This window comes from Hyaena hyaena, unplaced genomic scaffold (assembly GCF_003009895.1).
Source record: "Hyaena hyaena isolate Hyena2069 unplaced genomic scaffold, ASM300989v1 scaffold_120, whole genome shotgun sequence".
Lineage (NCBI taxonomy): Eukaryota > Metazoa > Chordata > Mammalia > Carnivora > Hyaenidae > Hyaena > Hyaena hyaena.
In genome coordinates, this window is record NW_024080752.1 from 1,603,452 (window position 1) to 1,622,089 (window position 18,638).

The 18,638-nt window shown below is 42.5% G+C and overlaps 1 protein-coding gene across 1 annotated transcript in view; it reads right to left on the reverse strand.

Moving 5' to 3' along the window:
• GLDN (gliomedin) overlaps positions 1-18,638 on the reverse strand; it is a 62,265-nt gene that overhangs the window by 21,123 nt on the left and 22,504 nt on the right. Inside the window, exon 2 of the mRNA XM_039237083.1 lies at positions 7,906-7,957. Coding sequence (XP_039093014.1) covers positions 7,906-7,957 — 52 coding nt within the window. The remainder of the gene's footprint in view (positions 1-7,905; positions 7,958-18,638) is intronic.

The following is an 18,638-nucleotide window of genomic DNA, read 5'->3' on the forward strand; positions in this document are numbered from 1 at the left end:
GCACATTTGCCCGAAAGATCCTTAAAAGCAATTCAGCAATTAGCCAATAAAAACCACTTTTGCTTAAGTTTCAACGGACCAAGAATAATTTCTGAGTGGGCTTCACCACAGATTCAGAAATCAGTCATCTCTCAAGCAATCAACTTAATTAAGTGAGGTTTGGTAACAACACAGGAGGGCACTAGTGCAGCTTGGTACAGGTAAGCATCAACAAATGGTTGTGTTGTCATTGCAGGGCTGAGATCTGGTTGTCATGAGAAAGCAATCCCAAGAACTCTCATCCAGCCAGCTTGTCTCCTCCAGGCCCCCCAGGGTGATTGAGAGCAGAAGCTGGTTCTCAGGCCTCTTTCTGTTGCATGAAATAACCTGAGAACAACTGAGCACCCATATCAGGTAACAAAACACCTTGCTTAGTGTGTAATTACCTGAGGATCTAAGGAGTTCAGGTGAACCATTTACACATAATCTAACAAAACAAATAGGAGAGTGTTATTGTCAATTATTTTATTTAAACACTCAGACAAGCTGGTGAATTTATACCATGAGTAGGAGAGATCCTTTTGTTTCTCCAGAACATATACAGTGAATACCCACAATGGAGTAGAAAGGTCTTTCTATAAATCAAATTTCGTGACTTTGCAGAAGACCACCACTTACTAAGCACTTACTATGTGCACTAAAATCAACCAAGAATCAGAAATCTTGGTCCCTGTGTCTGCTGTGTTTACTATGCAGCTGGGGAAGGCAGACACTCTGAAACCACAGTGAAATAAGAGGGAGGGAGTTTCGGAGAAGCAACCCCTCAAGGGAGTACTGGGCAGTCTGGACACATGGTGATCTGAGAAGGCCTCCAGAGACAGTGAACCTTGAGCTGTGTCACTGAAGAAACAATGGGCCTGGCATGGCCATGGGGGTGAGGGCTGGGCATTCCAGGTAGGGGGCTGGCAAGAGCAAAGGCGTGAGGGTGGGAACTTGCATGATGCAGGATGAGAGAAAGGAGGAAGATTGGCCAACCCGGCATGAGTAGAGAAGAGTCTGAGTAAGCTTGGTGGGGGGATGTAGGGCAGCAGCATTTGAATGCCAAGCAGAGAGGTGTAGGTGCTATCTGCAAGGCAATGGGGAGCTACAGTAGATCTTAAGTAGTGGATAATGTTGTGAAATCTGTGTTTTTGAGATCTTTCTGTAGCTGGAAGTTGAATACAACTAGGGAATAAGATGAGAGAGAAAGAGAGGTGGGGCGGGGAGAAAATACCCAGAGGATCTTTGTAGTTAAAATTAGGGGCAAGGTTGTGGACAAACACAGTTGATAACTGTATAGTTGTGTAGAAAACTAGAAATTCAAGAGGTATTTCAGAAGAATGAGCAGGGTTCCATGTCTGATTGGGTAGGAAGCAAATGAGAAGGACTCTCAGATGACTGGAAACCTAGGATATTGATGGAAACAGGCTATTTGATAGACCAGAGGACTCTTGGAAGGGTCAGTGCCTGAACGCACACTTTCAATACACACTGGCCTACTTTGGGCAAAAATGATTTGCTGAAAATGGCACCATATTTTTAAAGTCAGTGTAGCTTTACTGACTTTACTGAGTGTGGCTACATGGCTTTACCACCAGATGGCACATGCATGTATACACACATAAGGGGGTGATGTGAAACAGTTGACAGATGTCAGAAGAAACCAATCATTATTCCTGACTACAGATGGAGCCAAATTCAGGGGTGCAGACTGGTAGAAAAAAAAGGTAAACAATCAACAATTGACTGTATATTATAGGTTTCAAGATTTCTCAGGACAGTCCAACAACCATTTCTATGCAGCAGTAGTACTGGAGAGAGGTCCTGCCTGGAGCTGTATATTTAGGACTATTCTTTCCTGGCTAAGAGCATCAGTATGGTGAAATGTTAAGATTAGGGTTTCCTGATATTGACCTGAAGGTCTCTGACACCTATGGCTACAGTTCTTAGTCATTTGAGTCCACAGAATCACCTAGAAAGCTTGCTACAAGGCAGATACCCAGACCTCAGCTGGAGATTCTATTTCAGTTTGGATTTAGAGTGAGGCCCAGGAACATGCATTTTTACCAAGCACTACATGCAGGTGGTTCAGGAGCAGATGGTCTGGCGTACTCCAGACCTGAAGGGAAACTTCTGGGAAAAGAATCAGTCACTATAAACAGACCCTTAAAGGGGTCCCTGACCCTAGAAAGGTTGAGAACTATTAGTATGGAGGCAAGAGTAAAATGTCCAAGCCACATTTGGGGATGGAAAGAGAGGGGAAACCATGCCACATCTGGAGGGAGGTGGGTGAGAGAAGAGCCATCAGGAAAGACGGTGAAACTGAAGATGTGGAAGGGAATCCAGGAGGTCCTGAGCCCTGAAACTAATGGAGAAGAGAATTTCAGAAGAGAGAGGATGACAAACACTTCCAAAAATCTCAGAAGCATAGCTAAAGTGATGGTGAGCCTCTCTCCCAGAGCCCTCTCAAGATGCCAACAGAACTGCCCAGGGGCCCCTTGTACGTGGAAGAAGCTCTAAATATGTGTTATTATAATGATGTCAAACATCAAATATGTGCCAACTTGGCCTTTAAGAAAACTGGTTTGCAGGATGTTTTCTCAGCTCTTAACTTCTCTTCTTGAATAACAGAACCCCTGGGAATACTTGTGGACAGCCAAGTTCATGTTAGCACGGCATGCAGGGCTGGTCTGATGGGATAATGGGGCATATCTCAGGGACTTGAAGCCTTGGTTCATATGTGCTCCTGTCTCCCACTACCTTCCTGTTGCTCACTGCCTCCTGGCCTCCCCAGGACAATTTTTCTCTGTTGCCTGCTCCTGTTTTTCTTTTTCTGTTCTTGCTTCTGATGTGTCTGCCCCACTCCCTGCCCAGTCAGTGATGGCTACCACCTTCCACACTGGTGCGGGCCAGTGTGAGTGTGAAGGCTAGGGTTGGACATGTGCCCTGCATGCCTTAGTCACAGATTGGGGTCTCCTGTGCTTGTGAGGGCCTGTTCTTGTTCTGAGAGCATCCCATGCCCTGAAGAGTATAACACTAAGTAGCAAATTAAAAGCCCCACCATAGCAGGTGGAGAAGGAAACCAATGAAAAAAGGAGGAAGCCCTTTTCCTACATTTTGAACAAGGGGGCCTGCATTTTCACTTTGCCCTGGGCCCTGCCAATGCCACAGCTGGCTCTGACTGCCCCAACCCACATTTCTAGCCAGAATAGATTAGAAGTGGGTGGATGCTATAGCTGAGCCACTTGGAGGGTTTTCCTCCTTGACATCTAAGATTGACCCATGATGCCCCTAGTTATGTAAATGAGAGGTCTGTAGATGGCCATGCAAGGTAAAACAATGCCTGTCTGCAGAGAGATGATCTTAAGAGGAGGTGGTGACTGATGTTGGTGTGATGGAACCACAAGATGGCAGCACTGGGATTGCAGAGTCACCAGAAACAACCTGGAGCGCCCTGGACTTTGTGCCAGAAAAAAGCCTTTGCTGTGTTATGCCACTGAGATTTTATGGTTTAATTGTTACCAGAGCAAGGCTTAGCCTATCTTGATAAATACATCCCTCTATCCTTACAATAACTGGCAACGCCTTGCCTTTTTTCTTTTCTCAAGTAAGCTCTGGTGGGTTTCTGGTACCAGCAAACAAGAATCTCAAACTAGACAGGGCATACAGGCATAACAGTTATGAGGAATGAGTACTAAAGAAGTATAATGCTCACTTCCTGTCTTTGAGGGTGGGCTGGGAAGCCTGCCCACAGGGCTCCTCTCACCATGGCCATTCCAAATCACAGGGAAAGATTTTACTAGCCTCCTCCTTCACCCTGGGATAGTTGCCAGACCCAAGGCACCTGCTTAGCACAGCAGTTACCACAGGGGATGTGGCTACACATTTCCCAAAGTCTTGCTGATCTAGGAAAACAAAGAAGCCCCCACATAAAAAAATCCAAATAGGAATATTTCAGAAAATGAGGTCTGGTTTTGCTGCTTTAGAAAGAGCTAGTAAAAGATGCAGCTTCATAAGCCTGATACCACCAGGCTTGGTGCCGGTGAGGTCTGCGGTCATGATTGTTTCCCTCTCCTCCTTCCAGCAGTGATTTCCTGGGGCTTGGGATTCATGCCAGTCACAGCTTTAGGGCCAGACAGGAGCTCTGGCCAAAGGGAATGTGACTCCCCTTTCCCTTGGGAGCCAGGAATAATTGGCTGTCCTTCAGAGATGGCCTAAGCTCTCACATGTGGAGCAGGGATCTACCGACTCTAATAGACAACGGCCTACTTGCTCAGTGAGTCCAGCTGAGGGAGAACCTGACCAGCTACACTAGCTGTTTCTGAAAACAGCCTGTCAGTCAGCTTACAAAATGTTGCACTGGCCACAGCTTTGAGGCCTCAGTACCCACTGTATGTGGACACCCTCTGCAGCTGTTGCTGCCACCGAGTATTGGGCCAGTCCCAGGATGCTTAACTTAGAAAGGCATCTTTCTTCACATGTCCCCGCTAAACAGCAGCTTTGGTCCAATCCCATTTATTTGGTGCATTTCAACCTTCAACTACGGCATGGCAACCTTAAAAATTAGAGTAGGGATAGCAAATAGATTTTCAAGCATTAATTCTAATCAATCAGTACAGCTCTCTGGAAAACCCGGAAAGAATTACATGGGGACATGCTCAGTGGAAACTGTGATTCATTATTAATGTCTGCCTGGGTACAGGATGAGAAGTGACTACTGCCATCACTGGGATTGGAGTCACTCAGCTGTAAGGAGAATAGGCACTGTGGACATGAAGCCCTAACAAGCAGGTCAGTAATGTGACAGTTTAGAGATTTTCCAGCAAGCCCATATGCAGAGTCCACTGGAAGTGAAGAATAACCCAATAACCTGCCTTCTTCAGGACACTTGCTTTTCCAGAAGGTATACTTCTGAGTTCCCAAGGAAATCTGGGCTTAGGGTTAGGATGCATCCAGAAAAGCATGCTCTTTGTACTCAAAAAGCACAAACTTGGCACTAGCAAAAACTCCTAGCTACTCTACCTAGTGAATTGCTCTCACTCTACCTGAGAGGTTACAGGCTGTACACACCTGTCCTTGTCCTCATAGCCACCACAGCTGCACCCAGAAAAAGGAGCAGGGATGGGGTTTCACAGTCACAGCTGGACTAGCCTCACGTCACAGCTTCTGCTTTTGCAAAGATGAGTCCACTGTAAAGCTGGATCTTGTTCTCAGGCCTCAGGCCCCCAGCCTGTAGTCTGCTCTGGCAGCCCTTCCTGCCAGCATCCGCTTGGGGCTCAGGACCAAGGCTCTCTGCCCTTCCCCCTGGAGTTGCCAGTTCAGTCCTGGGTCCTGTCACCTTCCTGCTCCCAGTCCAGACAGCTTGGTCTCTCCCAAGTTACCACCTCACTCTGCAACTTGTACTTTTCACACCTAAGTTTTAATTGAAGAGATTTCTGTGTAAAGGGGGACCCAATTTCCAGCAGGCACGATAGAGAAGGTGCTGGCTTTTGAAAAGATTTTGAGGTACCGAAGAATAACCTCCTCGAACCATTTCCACACATATGCGATTCCCATCCCCCTCCCCCCACATCTTCCCTAAGTGGTCTTGACAGCTCCGTCTGCATTCACTGAACAGCCTGGCTCTCCTTCTATCACGTCTATAAAAAAAATATCAAAAAGGAAGAGGCTTTTCCTGTACCTCTCAACAGGGCTTTTGTGTCTATAATTCCATCTATCTGAGCATTTCTCTAGTGCTCATTACTGTCACATGGGGGAACTCTGAAAAGGACCTCCAAAGATGGGAGAAAGGTGCTTAAGACACAAGAGTTTTAGAAATGAAGGACCAAGCTGTCCTGAAGATATTTAATTTTCTGTGAGGGCTGAAATGTGACTTGAGTAATTCAATTAGCACTTCCCAAGAAGACACAGCATTACAGCTTTTGTCTCTAGCTTCAAACTAAGAAAACAAGAGTCAGACTTGGATGCGGGTTTCCTCAGGGAAGTACCTTTCTTACTGAAAGATACCCCTGATTTAACCATTTACAGAAATGATAGATATAGTTGTTCAACAAAGTCCCATTGTGCTCCTAATACATGGTAGGTACTGAGCGGTTCTGGGTAGGACACAGCAGCACAGGACAAGGTTTCTTTCTTTTGTTTTCTTTTCTTTTTTTTCTATTTTATTTTATTTTTTAAAAATAGTTTATTTTCAAGTTGGTTTCCATATAACACCCAGTGCTCAACCCCACAAGTGCCCTTCTCCATGCCCATCACCCCCCTCCGACTCTCCCCACCCCATCTGCCCTCAGTTTGTTCTCAGCATTCAAGAGTCTCTCATGGTTTGCCTCCCTCCCTCTCCCCCACCACTTCCCCCCTTCTTCTCCCCCAAAGTCCTCCATTAAGTTCCTCCTAATCCTCCTATACATGCAAACAGGACAAGGTTTCTTAGAACTGGATGCACACTGCAGAAGTTCTTATTTTTAAGTTTATTTATTTATTTAGAAAGAGAGAGAGAGCAAGGGAATGGGGGATGGGGCTCAATCTCACAAACTGTGAGATCATGACCTGAGCTGAAATCAAGAGTCAGATGCTTAACACACTGAGCCACCCAGGTCAACAAACACTGCAGAGTTTCTTAACCCAGTACTGCCTGGTGAACAGGGACCTCCCCAGGGCCTAAGGCCATAGGAAAAGGCTCATCAAAAGCTTCATCAGGCTTCAAAGTCTTGTGGTTATGTTTTAAAGTTCACGACCATAAAAGACTCTTAAATACAGAGAACAAACTGAGGATTGCGGGAGGGGAGGTAAGGGGAGGGGGATGGGCTAAATGGGTGATGGGCATTAAGGTGGGCATTTGTAAGAGATGAACCCCTGGGTTCTACTCCTGAAGCCAAGACTACACTGTATGTCAACTAACTTGAATTAAGAAGGAAGGAAGGAAGGAAGGAAGGAAGGAAGGAAGGAAGGAAGGAAGGAAGGAAGGAAGACAGACAAACACATGGCTCACAAGAGCTCTGCATTTACTCTGTATTAGACTTTTAATGCAAAAATAATTTCCCCATTTCCTCAGCATGAAGGAGAGGTAGGCAATGCTGTGTCTGAAATCAGGGTCTGTAGGCCCATTCTTGGGTCTGGCCAGGGCCTCCCTCTGCCTGGGATGCAACACTGGGTGACCGTTCTGGGATCTAGTTCCTTACTGTGTTTCTTACTGCCAGCTTCTGAAGGCAGGAGGCAGGCACTCCTCTCCTCAGGCAGAGGCAGGGTTCTTTCAGACTCAGGGGTACAGGAGCATATCCACAGCACTCTCCTCCTCCCCTGCCCAACCCATCAGCCATTCTGTGTCCCTTGGCTTGATATGCCTTCGGGTTGATTTCCCTTCCTCCTATTTGTCCTGATTCATTGAGTAGAGGGGAGCTGTGTATGACATAACCTCCCATCTCACCTAGCACGCAGTAGGCACCACACACGGAGCACTCTTCATCAAGAGTGTTTTCTTGACTTATCAGTAGTTTACTTCTAGAACTTTCCATTTATGCCATATGTATGATGTAAGGAAAGAATTACTTCTGGTAAGGTCTCTTTCCTTCCTTTCTTTTCTCTTTTAAAAATTAATGTGAATAAAGAAAACATCTATGGCCCCAGTTCAAATGTATGTACCACACATTTCTAATTACCCAATACCCAGTTATTTTCCATGGCTATATTTCTATGGCAATACCAAAAATATTATTTTTCATAATTATACTACAATTGATTTTCAAGTCATTAAAAACATCTGGTAAAGGTAAAACCAACATGTGTTTTTAGCACCCACAGTGTTCCTAGGTGTTCATTCTGATCTGACCCTTTGGCTACCACATGTGTTTGTGGTGTGAGCCACTCCTGCCCAGTGCCAGGCTGGCCTACCTGTCAGGCAGATGCCCTTGGTGCTGTTGCACAGATCCACCATCACTCGGATCTGCAGGGAGAAAGGACAATTAATAGCAGCAAGTGGGCCCCGAACTTGCCCTTTATCTGGGCAAGAAGAAAGCAATGAGATAGATTCACAAAGTAACCTCAGGAGGATATTAAAAAATCTGAGGAAAAGTTAACCTAAAACTGAAAAAAAAAATGCTTAAAAGATCTAAAGATATGTGATAACAGAAGCTCTTCTGTCAATATTGTCAACCAATCTCTTTGATTCCTATCCTCTGAGAAGATAGGATGGAGAAGGAATTGCTCATTCCAGTTTTCGAGGCTGTATTGAGCCCTATCCAGCATCTATCTGAAGGGCCCAATTTTTCTGTGCAGGTTGAGTAAAGAGGGCAGGCCTGGTGGTTGGGAGCATGCACTTACTAGCTGGGTGAGCACAGGTGCAATACTTAGCCTCTGGACACCTGGGTTTTCTCTGGAAATGTAACTACTCTGAGCACTTGTCTTGAGTTCTGTCCCTGGCACATGGATGCTGCCCCAGATGGTGGTAATTCTCATGTCACGTGCATATTGCCCATTCATCACTGGATAGCCATCCATGGTAGGTGGTCACTGTGTCATGGTATTAGCCTGGTATCTGATTTCCCCACACTTGCTTTGCAGTCCCTTCCCCGATCTACTCTCTATGCTGCACCCAGTGAGTGTCACAAAAACACAAATCTGACTGGGTCAGCCCTGATTCACATATTGTTGTGATTCTTTGCCGCTCTAAAGTTAGAACAAAATTCCCCCTTCTTCAAACTCATCTCACACCACTCCCCTTTCCCTGTCTGTCTCCCAGCTATACTTTGCCTCAGTTTGCTCATCTATAAAATGGAGTTAGAAACAGTGCTTATTTCTTAGAACTATTGTGAAGAGTAAGTGAAATCATTATATGTGAAGTTCTTGGAACAATGCCTAGCATGTAGGAAGTATACACAAAAGTGTTTTCCATTTGGTGGGGGCAGCAGAGAGAGTAGAAAGGAGCATAGATTCTGAAGTCAACCTGCCTATATTCAAATCACAGCTTTGCCACTCACAAGCCATGTGATCTTGAGGAAGTTATTTAACCTCTCTGTGCTTCAGTGTCCTTATCTGTAAATGGAGCTAATAGCACCTACCTTATAGCAATGTTATCTGGATTAAATGAGCAAATACATGCAACACACTTAGAACAGGGCCTAACACACATGAGAATCACACTCTATGCTACTTTTTTGATAGTTCCTTAAATGTGCCAAGAATGACTTAGTTAATTTATTAATTTACCATCCAGTTGTTTTCAATTTACAGATTCAGTAATTTTTAGACTCAAATACTGCGACATTTCAAAACTGTGGAGAGAAAACTTATTAGTTAAGGAATAAATTTGAGACAGCTGGATGGACATCGGGGATAGATATCTGGAGGATAAACAAAAAGTTGAATCCTTACTTCACTCACTACACTAAATAAGTTCATTAAACTATATTGACAAAACCTTTAAAAATGAAAAACAAACTGGAAAAAACTTGGGAAAAAATCTTATAATGGCATTGGAGTAGGAAATAATTTTCCAAGAAAGAAAAAGCCCCCATACTATATGTAGAAAGGATGTATAAATACTGTCTAGTAATTTAAAATTTCTACAACATTGGGGTACATGTGCCCCTATGCATCAGCACTCCTGTATCCCTTGGGTAAATTCCTAGCATTGCCATTGCTGGGTCATAGAGGAGTTCTATTGTTAATTTTTTGAGGAACCTCCACACTGTTTTCCAGAGGGGCTACACCAGTTTACATTCCCACCAACAGTGTAGGAGGGTGTCCATTTCTCCACATCCTCGCCAGCATCTAGAGTCCTCTGATTTGGTCATTTTAGCCCCTCTGACCAGCGTGAGGTGGTATCTCAGTGTGGTTTTTATCTGCATTTCCCTGATGAGGAGGGATACTGAGCATCATTTCATGTGTCTGTTGGCCATCTGGATGTCCTCTTTGAAGAAATGTCTGTTCATATCTTTTGCCCATTTCTTCACTGGATTGTTTGTTTTTTGGGTGTGCAACACTCTCAACAATAGCCAAAACATGGAAAGAGCCTAAGGGTCCATCAACTGACGAATGCATCAAGAAGGCGTGGTTTATCTATACAATGGAATACTACATGGCAATGAGAAAGAATGAAATCTGGCTATGTGTAACAACATGGATGGAACTTGAGGGTACTATGCTGAGTGAAATAAGTCAGGCAGAGGAGAGCTACCATATATTTGCACGTATAGGAGGATTAGGAGGAACTTAATGGAGGACCGTGGGGGAGAAGAAGGGGAGGGAAATAGTGGGGGAGAGGGAGGGAGGCAAACCATGAGAGACTCTTGAATGCTGAGTACAAACTGAGGACTCATGGGGGTGGGGGGGAGGGGAAGGGGGTGATGGGCATGGAGGAGGGCACTTGTGGGGATGAGCACTGGGTGTTATATATGGGAACCAACTTGACAATAAACTATTAAAAAATGAATCCACATTAAAAAACAATAAAATTTCCACAAGAGGTAAAATACTACATAACAAATGAGAAACATAGGTCTTGAACATAATTGTGAAGGGCTAGTATATAAAGAGCTGTTACAAAGCAATACAGAACAGGAAACCAAAAGGAAAATGGGCAATGGACCCAAACAGGAAGTTCAGAGGAAAAAAAAAGAGTGCCTCATTTTCATTTATAGTTGAAGAAATAAATTTAAATGATGAAATGCTATTTCCCACCTCTTAGATTTGTTAATAAAAAGACTAACAGAGCACATATCATGGAAGTGTCAGGAAAGCAGAACTCCGTCTCTTTTTTCCCCAAAATTTCATTTAAATTATAGTTGGTTAACATACATTGCAAGATTGGTCTCAGGAATAGAATTCAGTGATTCATCATTTACATATACCCAGTGCTCATCACAACATGTGCCCTCCTTTGTACCCATGACCCATCCAACTCATCACTCATCTACCTCCCTCCATCAACCATCAGTTTGTTCTCTATCATTGAGTCTCTTGTGATTTGTTTCCCTCTCTTCTCTTTTTGCCCTCCTTCCCATATGTTCCTGTTTTGCTTCTTAAATTCCACATAAGAATGAAATCATATGGTATTTGTCTTTCTCTGATTGACTTATTTTGCTTAGCATAATGCATTCTAGCTCTGTCCATGTCACTGCAAATGGCAAGATTTCATTCTTTTTGATGGCTAAGTAATATTTCATTATATATGTATATACACACACCACATCTTCTTTATCTATCATCAGTCGATGGACATTTGGGCTCTTTCCATAGTTTGGCTATTGTTGATACGCAAGAAAGCAGCATTCTCCTATTCCTGTTGATGAAGTGTAAAGGCATGCTATCTCTTTGGAGGGCATTTTGGCAATCATTACTAAAATTTAAATGGGTCTACCTTTTGATCCATTAATTGCCCTTTGGGATTTATTCTTCAGATATACTCATATACATGTAAGGAGATAGAAGTACAAAGACGGTGGCTGTAGAAATGTGGGAAAGAACAAAAAAACTTAAATATTTATCAGAGGGGTCTGGTTAAATAAAGTGTAGCATATCCACAAAATGAAATACTTCAAAAAAGAATACATTTAAATCTGTAAGAATTATATTGAAACATCTCCAAGATAAATTTAAAAATGCAAAGTATAGGGCAGCATGTGTAACATACTTTCATTTATGTAAAAAAGTGGTGTGCCTGCAAATGTTTCTCTATACTTCTCTCTTGCTGCTTTCAAGACTCTCTGTTTTTGGCATTCTTGAACATTCATGGAAAGAAACCTAAAAAGCCTCAAGTGAAGGTGAATGGAGGGTTAGGGCAGGAGGAAGCTGTACTAAGCATGAGATACCCTTTTGTTTCATAAGAAATTTTTACAGATTACTCCTTCAACTAAGCTCTTTTTTGAAAGAATTATTTTTTAAAAAAAATTTTTAATGTTTTATTTATTTCTAGGAGAGAGAGAGAGAGAGTGTGTGAGCAGGGGAGGGTCAGAGAGAGAGGGAGTCACAGACTGAAACAGGCTCCAGGCTCTGAGCTGGCAGTCAGCACAGAGCCCGACGCGGGGCTCAAACCCACGAACCGCGAGATCATGACCTAAGCGAAAGTCGGACGCTTAACCGACTAAGCCACCCAGGCACCCCTAAAAAGAATTATTTTTAAATATTTTTATTTTTAAGAAATCTCTACACCCAATGTGGGGCTTGAACCTACAACCCCAAGATCAAGAGTTGCACATTCTACTGACTGAGCCAGCCAAGCACCTCTAGAAAAAACCTGTTTTGAGGGGAAAAATTGTTTTGACTTCTATGTAGGTTTATTCCATTTGCTAGGAGATCCAGACTAAAACTCCTGCTGTATTTACTTTTTGTCAAGCGTGTCAACAGGTTATTTACTGACAGTTTTAGAAATTTATTGTGAAACGTACATATCACAAATACATCAATGTGTACAATTGCAAGATGAATTATAAAGCAAACATGTATATCTGACCGCCCAGGTAAAGAACTGCAGACGCTTCTCCCCATAATGCTCCAGCCCCATCAACTCTCTGACACAAAGCATATTGTACAATATGCCTCTTCCTTTTATCCAAGTAAGAACATAGAAACTTAGAGAGGTGACATCATTTACTCAAGGTCCCATCACTTGTGGTAGAAGAGCTGGACTCAACTCCAGTCTTCCTGTTTCCAGGTCTGCTGTGCTTTCTATTATGGCTCTGATGATGATCTCAACACAATGAGACAAAAGAAATTTCGACTCACTATTTTTAGTCATTTTCATAAATGAATGTAATCAGCTGCACTATGGACAAAATTTATTATCTTAAAAAATGTATAATTGCCCATTGAGAGAACAAAATGCTTCATTTGTTGCCTGGGGGATCATGACAGAAAGAGTCGTTTGAAACAACAGAAGCATCAATAGGGAAAATTAGCCTTTCTCTTTCATATACCCATCATCTGTCAAAGACAGTGAAGAAGGAGTTTTCATTTCCAGACCTTTTGGCTCCATTTATATGCTAAATGTCAATCTAGATATTTACCAGTAAATTGTGTTAATCTTCACACAAGAATTTTCTTCTACCAGACGGGCTATATAAGATTGTATCAGTGTGAAACATATGGTATGAAAAGGTATGGCCATAAGAAAGTAAAAAACTTTTTCCTGTTAATAGTGATTAAGAATTTGGAGCAAAATAAGATAATTCAAAATTGGTTATCATATAAACTAGATTGTGACATTAAAGAATCACATTTGGCATAGAGGGCTTTCTAAATCTTAATTTAGGATTTGAGAATGGTAAAGCTGAAAGAGGCCTTACAGCTCATTGTCCTGAGGTGTGTCAGGCATAATCCATCTATGAGGTGGCTCTGCCCCCTCCCCAAGTCCATCTTCTATCACTTTCCCCCGACAATCTGCTTCAGTCACACTGACCATCATCACTGGTCTTGGCTGTGCCTGTAAGCTGTGCTCACATCTTCTCTGAAAGCTCAGCTCAAATGTTACCCCATCAAGAACACTTTCTCTGACTCCCCAAATGAATAGAGCCCCAGGGGCCACTCTCCATCACCTCACCTGGCTCTTTGTCTCTGTAATGCTCATCATTATCTCATATTATCTTACTTAGGTCTGCATTTTTTTTATTACTCGCTCCTGAGTGAAAGCATTTTGAGAAAATTTGCTGTTTTATCTCTATCCCCTATGCATAAAACAGTGTCTGCTTCCAAACCTAGAACTTCTGCACTAGAGAGATACAGTTCATGTAGGAAAATATGTCAGGGGTCTTCAAGGGAGAGCTTAACTTGACAGAAGGTGACAATAAATTGTTAACCTGGATTTATGATGTGGGAATCTGATGGTGTTAGGAAGAGGGTGGGGGAGGTGCAGAAACAGCTCCAGAGCAGTGGTGGGAAGTCCCTCCCAACCCACCAACACCATTTGGGGGATATATTGTATGAGGGAAAAATGGCTATCACCCTGAGTACAATATAAAGAATGGTACTTCTAAGAGCTCAGGGTTAGGGCACCCTTGGTCAATGGGTCATCAAGTTGGAATCATCTTCCCAGAAGGAACACCAGGGCTTGTCAGGATCATCTCCCTAGTGAGAAGATCAATACATTAATGGACAGGGACATATCACATTGTATGGGGACTTTTAGCAGTGACAACATGTGGTACTGATGAGAAAAATGATAGTCAAAATGTAGTTCAGTTTGGCCTGACTAGACCTTCCAGTTTTCTTTCTGGACAAAGAACTGATATTGCTGGATTAAAAGAACTCATGGAATCTTGAGAAATCTATAGGCAAAGAAGAGGCCCCAGGAGAAAAATAATGAATTTCCTACTAACTTGGCATCAGACACCATATGCTGGCTTTAAATTCAACTAAAAAGACATGGGACATAATTTAGCAGTATTCATTAGAAAGAAAATGCTATGAATTGGGAATATCACTTGTAGGAAGAGTATACAAGTGTTAAAAACAAAACAAAACAAAACAAAACTCTACTAAGCAAGTTTGAAGATCTGATTGGCTTTATTAAAAAAAAAGGGGGGGGGAGTTTAAAGGCAGAGGGAAGGCATTAGAAAAAAGAAGAGAGGAATTTATTAGCACAGAATGCAGGGCATTAGAAAAAAGAAAAGAATTTATTAGCACAGAATGCATTGTGTAGGCAAGGTTGCCCTCCTAAGGGAGGGAGCAGAAGGGGTCTATCCTATCAATACTAGGATCAATTTCCTAGTATTGATCAGGGAATTCCATATTGACTGGCTAAAGGTTACATTCTTGGGGTGGAGGGTAGGGTTCTGAGGTGGGAGTTGAAACTGCTATTAGGCTAGGTATTAACCTTGGTTTGCTGACTTGGCCTAAGTGATGCCATTTTGGAGCCTGCAGTATTCTTTTTAACAAATCCCCCCTTTGGTTAGACTCCCAGCTCAACTGAGAGACGTGATCAAAATTTAAGGGATTAGTATCACTTTCATCTACTGCTCTGAAATTCTTTCCGTTTCTGTTGTTACTTTCTATGGTACCCATAGGTCATGACATTTTTGCTTTTTCTCTGTCATATTCACAGGTGATGGCTTAAGGCTTACCTTCTTTAAGTTGGTCAAATTTTTTGCTCCTTTTCTGACAATCCAGTCTTAAGGAGACCATTTATGTGATGGCTAGTGGCTGTGAACATACATTTAGAGCTTTTGAGAGAATACCAGCAAGATTATGATTACTAGAAGCAGAGTAATTCCTAATTTTTGGAGTGCATTTTGCATGATTCCCAATACCCAAACCAATCAAAACCAAATAAGACAAAAAAAAAAAAAAAAAAGACCCCACTGAAGGAGCACCCTAGTAAGCTAAGGCCCCAAAAGGGAGGGCATTGGGTCCCTCATCATGAGGGTTCTTGGTTTTGCACAAGAAAGAATTCAACAGCAAGCCATTTAGAAGAAGAGACAAAGATTTATTAAGCAGAGAATTAAGAAAGGAACTACTTAAGAAAGTAGAGGTCTCTCCTCCCAGAGTGGGGAGAGGATCCTCCTTTTCCTGTAATGAAGGGCTTTATAAGTTTTTAAAATTAGCTAACTGTATAGGGAGGGGCTTACTCTTTAACTTTGGGCTTATCATTTACATGGGGAAGTTAGTTTTTCCACTGTCCTATGGTTGTGAAATTACCTACAGGGAACAATTTTAAGAATCTCCAGACTTTGTGGCTTTTACTGTTGGGAGGGAGTAGGGTCTTGTGGTCTTACATGAGTCAGATCTTGTGACTTTTTTAATGATGTACTGTTTTTTAAGTTAACGGTCAGCCTAAATGGCTTTACTTTAGTCAACTTATCTCCTGCATCTCCCTTTCCTCCTGCGTCAAACGTACAGCAGGTGGTATTGGCCATAGCACAGACACCTCCCTGCTCAGCTAAAAGATAGCCAAGGGTTATCGCATTATCAAGAACAACTTTGGCCAGAGATCTAACGATCTTTGCTGGGCCATCTTGCTTTAGCAGCAGATTCTGCAATAATTTCTAGAATTCAGAAGTTAGCATTTACATTTATCCCTAACCAGGGGAGTAGGGCAGATCTCCTAGCCTGTTCTAAATTCCAGAGGTTGCCCCCCTTAACAACAACCTTGGAAATGAAGTTGGGGCCATTACCTTTCCAGGCTAATGCCATAATAAGGGAAGGGAAAATAAGGAGAAAGGGTTTCATGTTTAGTTAAAGTAGGAAGTCTTGATGTGTCCTCTTGGGTGGAAGCAGTCTATCTTGATTTCAGCTACTTCTCTTGTCAATTTGATTTAAAAGTCTCCAGATTCTGCATAAGTGGAGACTTCTTTTGCTGTGTGATATGTACCCAAGGGTCAATACCTTCTGGTTTTGCAGCAGTGTCAGTGGTCAGGAGCACTTGGTGAGATCCCCTTTCCAGTGGGGCTTGAGGGCTGTCTTTTTCTAATGATGTTTTCAGAATACCCTATCACCAGGCTCTGACTTGTGATCAATTTAGATTATCTGAATTGGATCTCAGAAGAATTTTTTTTAAGTTTATTTATGTATTTTGAGAGAGAGGAAGAGAGCACAAGTAGGGAAGGGGTCAGAGAAAGAGGGGGAGAGAGAGAGAATCCTAAGCAGGCTCTAAACTGAGAGTATGGCTCAATCCCAGGAACTGAACTGTGAGATCATGACCTGAGCCAAAACCAAGAGTCAGACACTTAACCAACTGAGCTGCCCAGTTCTGCTCTGGGAAGGCTTCTTTAGCCTGTTGATGATAGGCTTGGGTATAGACATTAGGCTTACAGTAGTTGGTCATATAGCATGGGATGATAAGGGATAATAAGCAGAAGGTTTGTTACTCATCAAATTTTAAGAAGTCTGTAAAGTTTTTGTTAAGACTCATATAATTTGTCCTTGTTACAGAGAAGCATTATCTTTAGAGAGCCGACTGACTTGCCGAAGACCCTACAGCTAATTAAAGCTAACATATGGAATTAAAATGGCATTGAACTGAAGCAAGCTCCCCCCATGATCTGAAATATGACCAAAGTCAACCATTATGGATTTTAGGCAAATGTGTTAGCTTTCAATTCTTCTCTATGGGATGTGGTTTTCCTGAGCAGATTTCTAAAAATGCCATACTGTTGCTTTTTATTTTTAATGTTTATTTATTTTTGATGAAGAGGTTCGTGAGGAGAGGAGAGATGGGGGAAAAGAGGATCTGTGCTGACAGCAGTGAGACCAACTTGGGGCTCAAACTCACAAACTGTGAGATTATGACCTGAGCTGATGTCCGACATTTAACTGACTGAGCCACCCAGGTACTGCCATACTGTTGCTTAAATAACAACCCTGGGGTATTGCTATCCACAAGGTAAAGTCAAGCCTTTAGTTAAGGACCTGATATCAACCTACTAACCCAGTCAGGAGGAGAACCCCTTTCTCTATCTGGGTGCCCCATGGCTCTCATTGTGTTAAGTATCCCCAATCTTCTCCTCTCTAGTCCTTCAGGTTGACCCCTGACCTATGGCTAGAAGGAAAGTGGGGTTGCTTTCTTTCTGTAGTCATTGCTCTTGGAATAAAATGGATAGCTGCAGAATATTAAAGTGGCTCCTGCCTTTGGAAGCTAGGTTGAGGACCTCCTAAAAACTTTTCTATCTTAAAAGCTTATTTCTTGGGGTACCTGGGTGGCTCAGTCAGTTGAACATCTGACTTCAGCTTAGGTAATGATCTTATGGTTCATGAGTTTCAGCCCCAAAATAGGCTTGCTGCTGTCAGCACAGAGCCTGCCCTGAATTCTCTGTCTTCCTCTCTCTGACCGTTATGTAGGGGATGGGGGGGGGGGGAGAGAAAGTGCTCACTCTCTCTCTCTTTCTCTCAAAAATAAGAATAAACATTAAAAAAAATCTTGCTTCCTGAAAATTTCAAAGACCACTGGATTTTAAATCCATTTTCTGAGATGAGATTAAGTATGTGTAACCTGTAGAGACAGAGAACAGATCAATAGATTACCAAGGGCAGTGGCTGCTTAAGGGGGACAGGGTTTCTGTTTGGGAGGATGAAAAAGTTCTGGAACTAGATAATGGTGATGGTGGTACAGCACTGCAAATGTAAGTAGTGCCACAAAATTGTACACTTTAAAAGGGTTAAAGCAGTGAATTTTATATTAAATGTGTCTTACCACAATAACTAAGTATCTGTTTAGAAGCTTAATCCTTTTAGGATACTTTTATGTCCTCCTTTTCCTGGAAAAAATCAATATCCAGGGATCAATCAGGGAATGTGTTGGGGTATAATCTTAGGTTAAAATTTCCAACATTACTACACCACATGAAATTCTCAGGTTGTAAATATTTTTCTCTAGTCTTCACAATTATGACTAACACAATTTTGCCATGTATCTTTTCCCGATAGGAAGATATAAAAACTGACTTCTTAAAATCGATTTTGGGGGGCGCCTGGGTGGCTCAGTCGGTTAAGCGTCCGGCTTCGGCTCAGGTCATGATCTCGCTGTTTGTGGGTTCAAGACCCGCGTCGAGCTCTGTGCTGACAGCTAGCTCAGAGCCTGGAGCCTGTTTCGGATTCTGTATCTCCCTCTCTATCTGACCCTCCCCTGCTCATGCTGTCTCTCTTTCTCTCTCTCTCAGAAATAAATAAAAACATTTTAAAAAAAATCGATTTGGGTA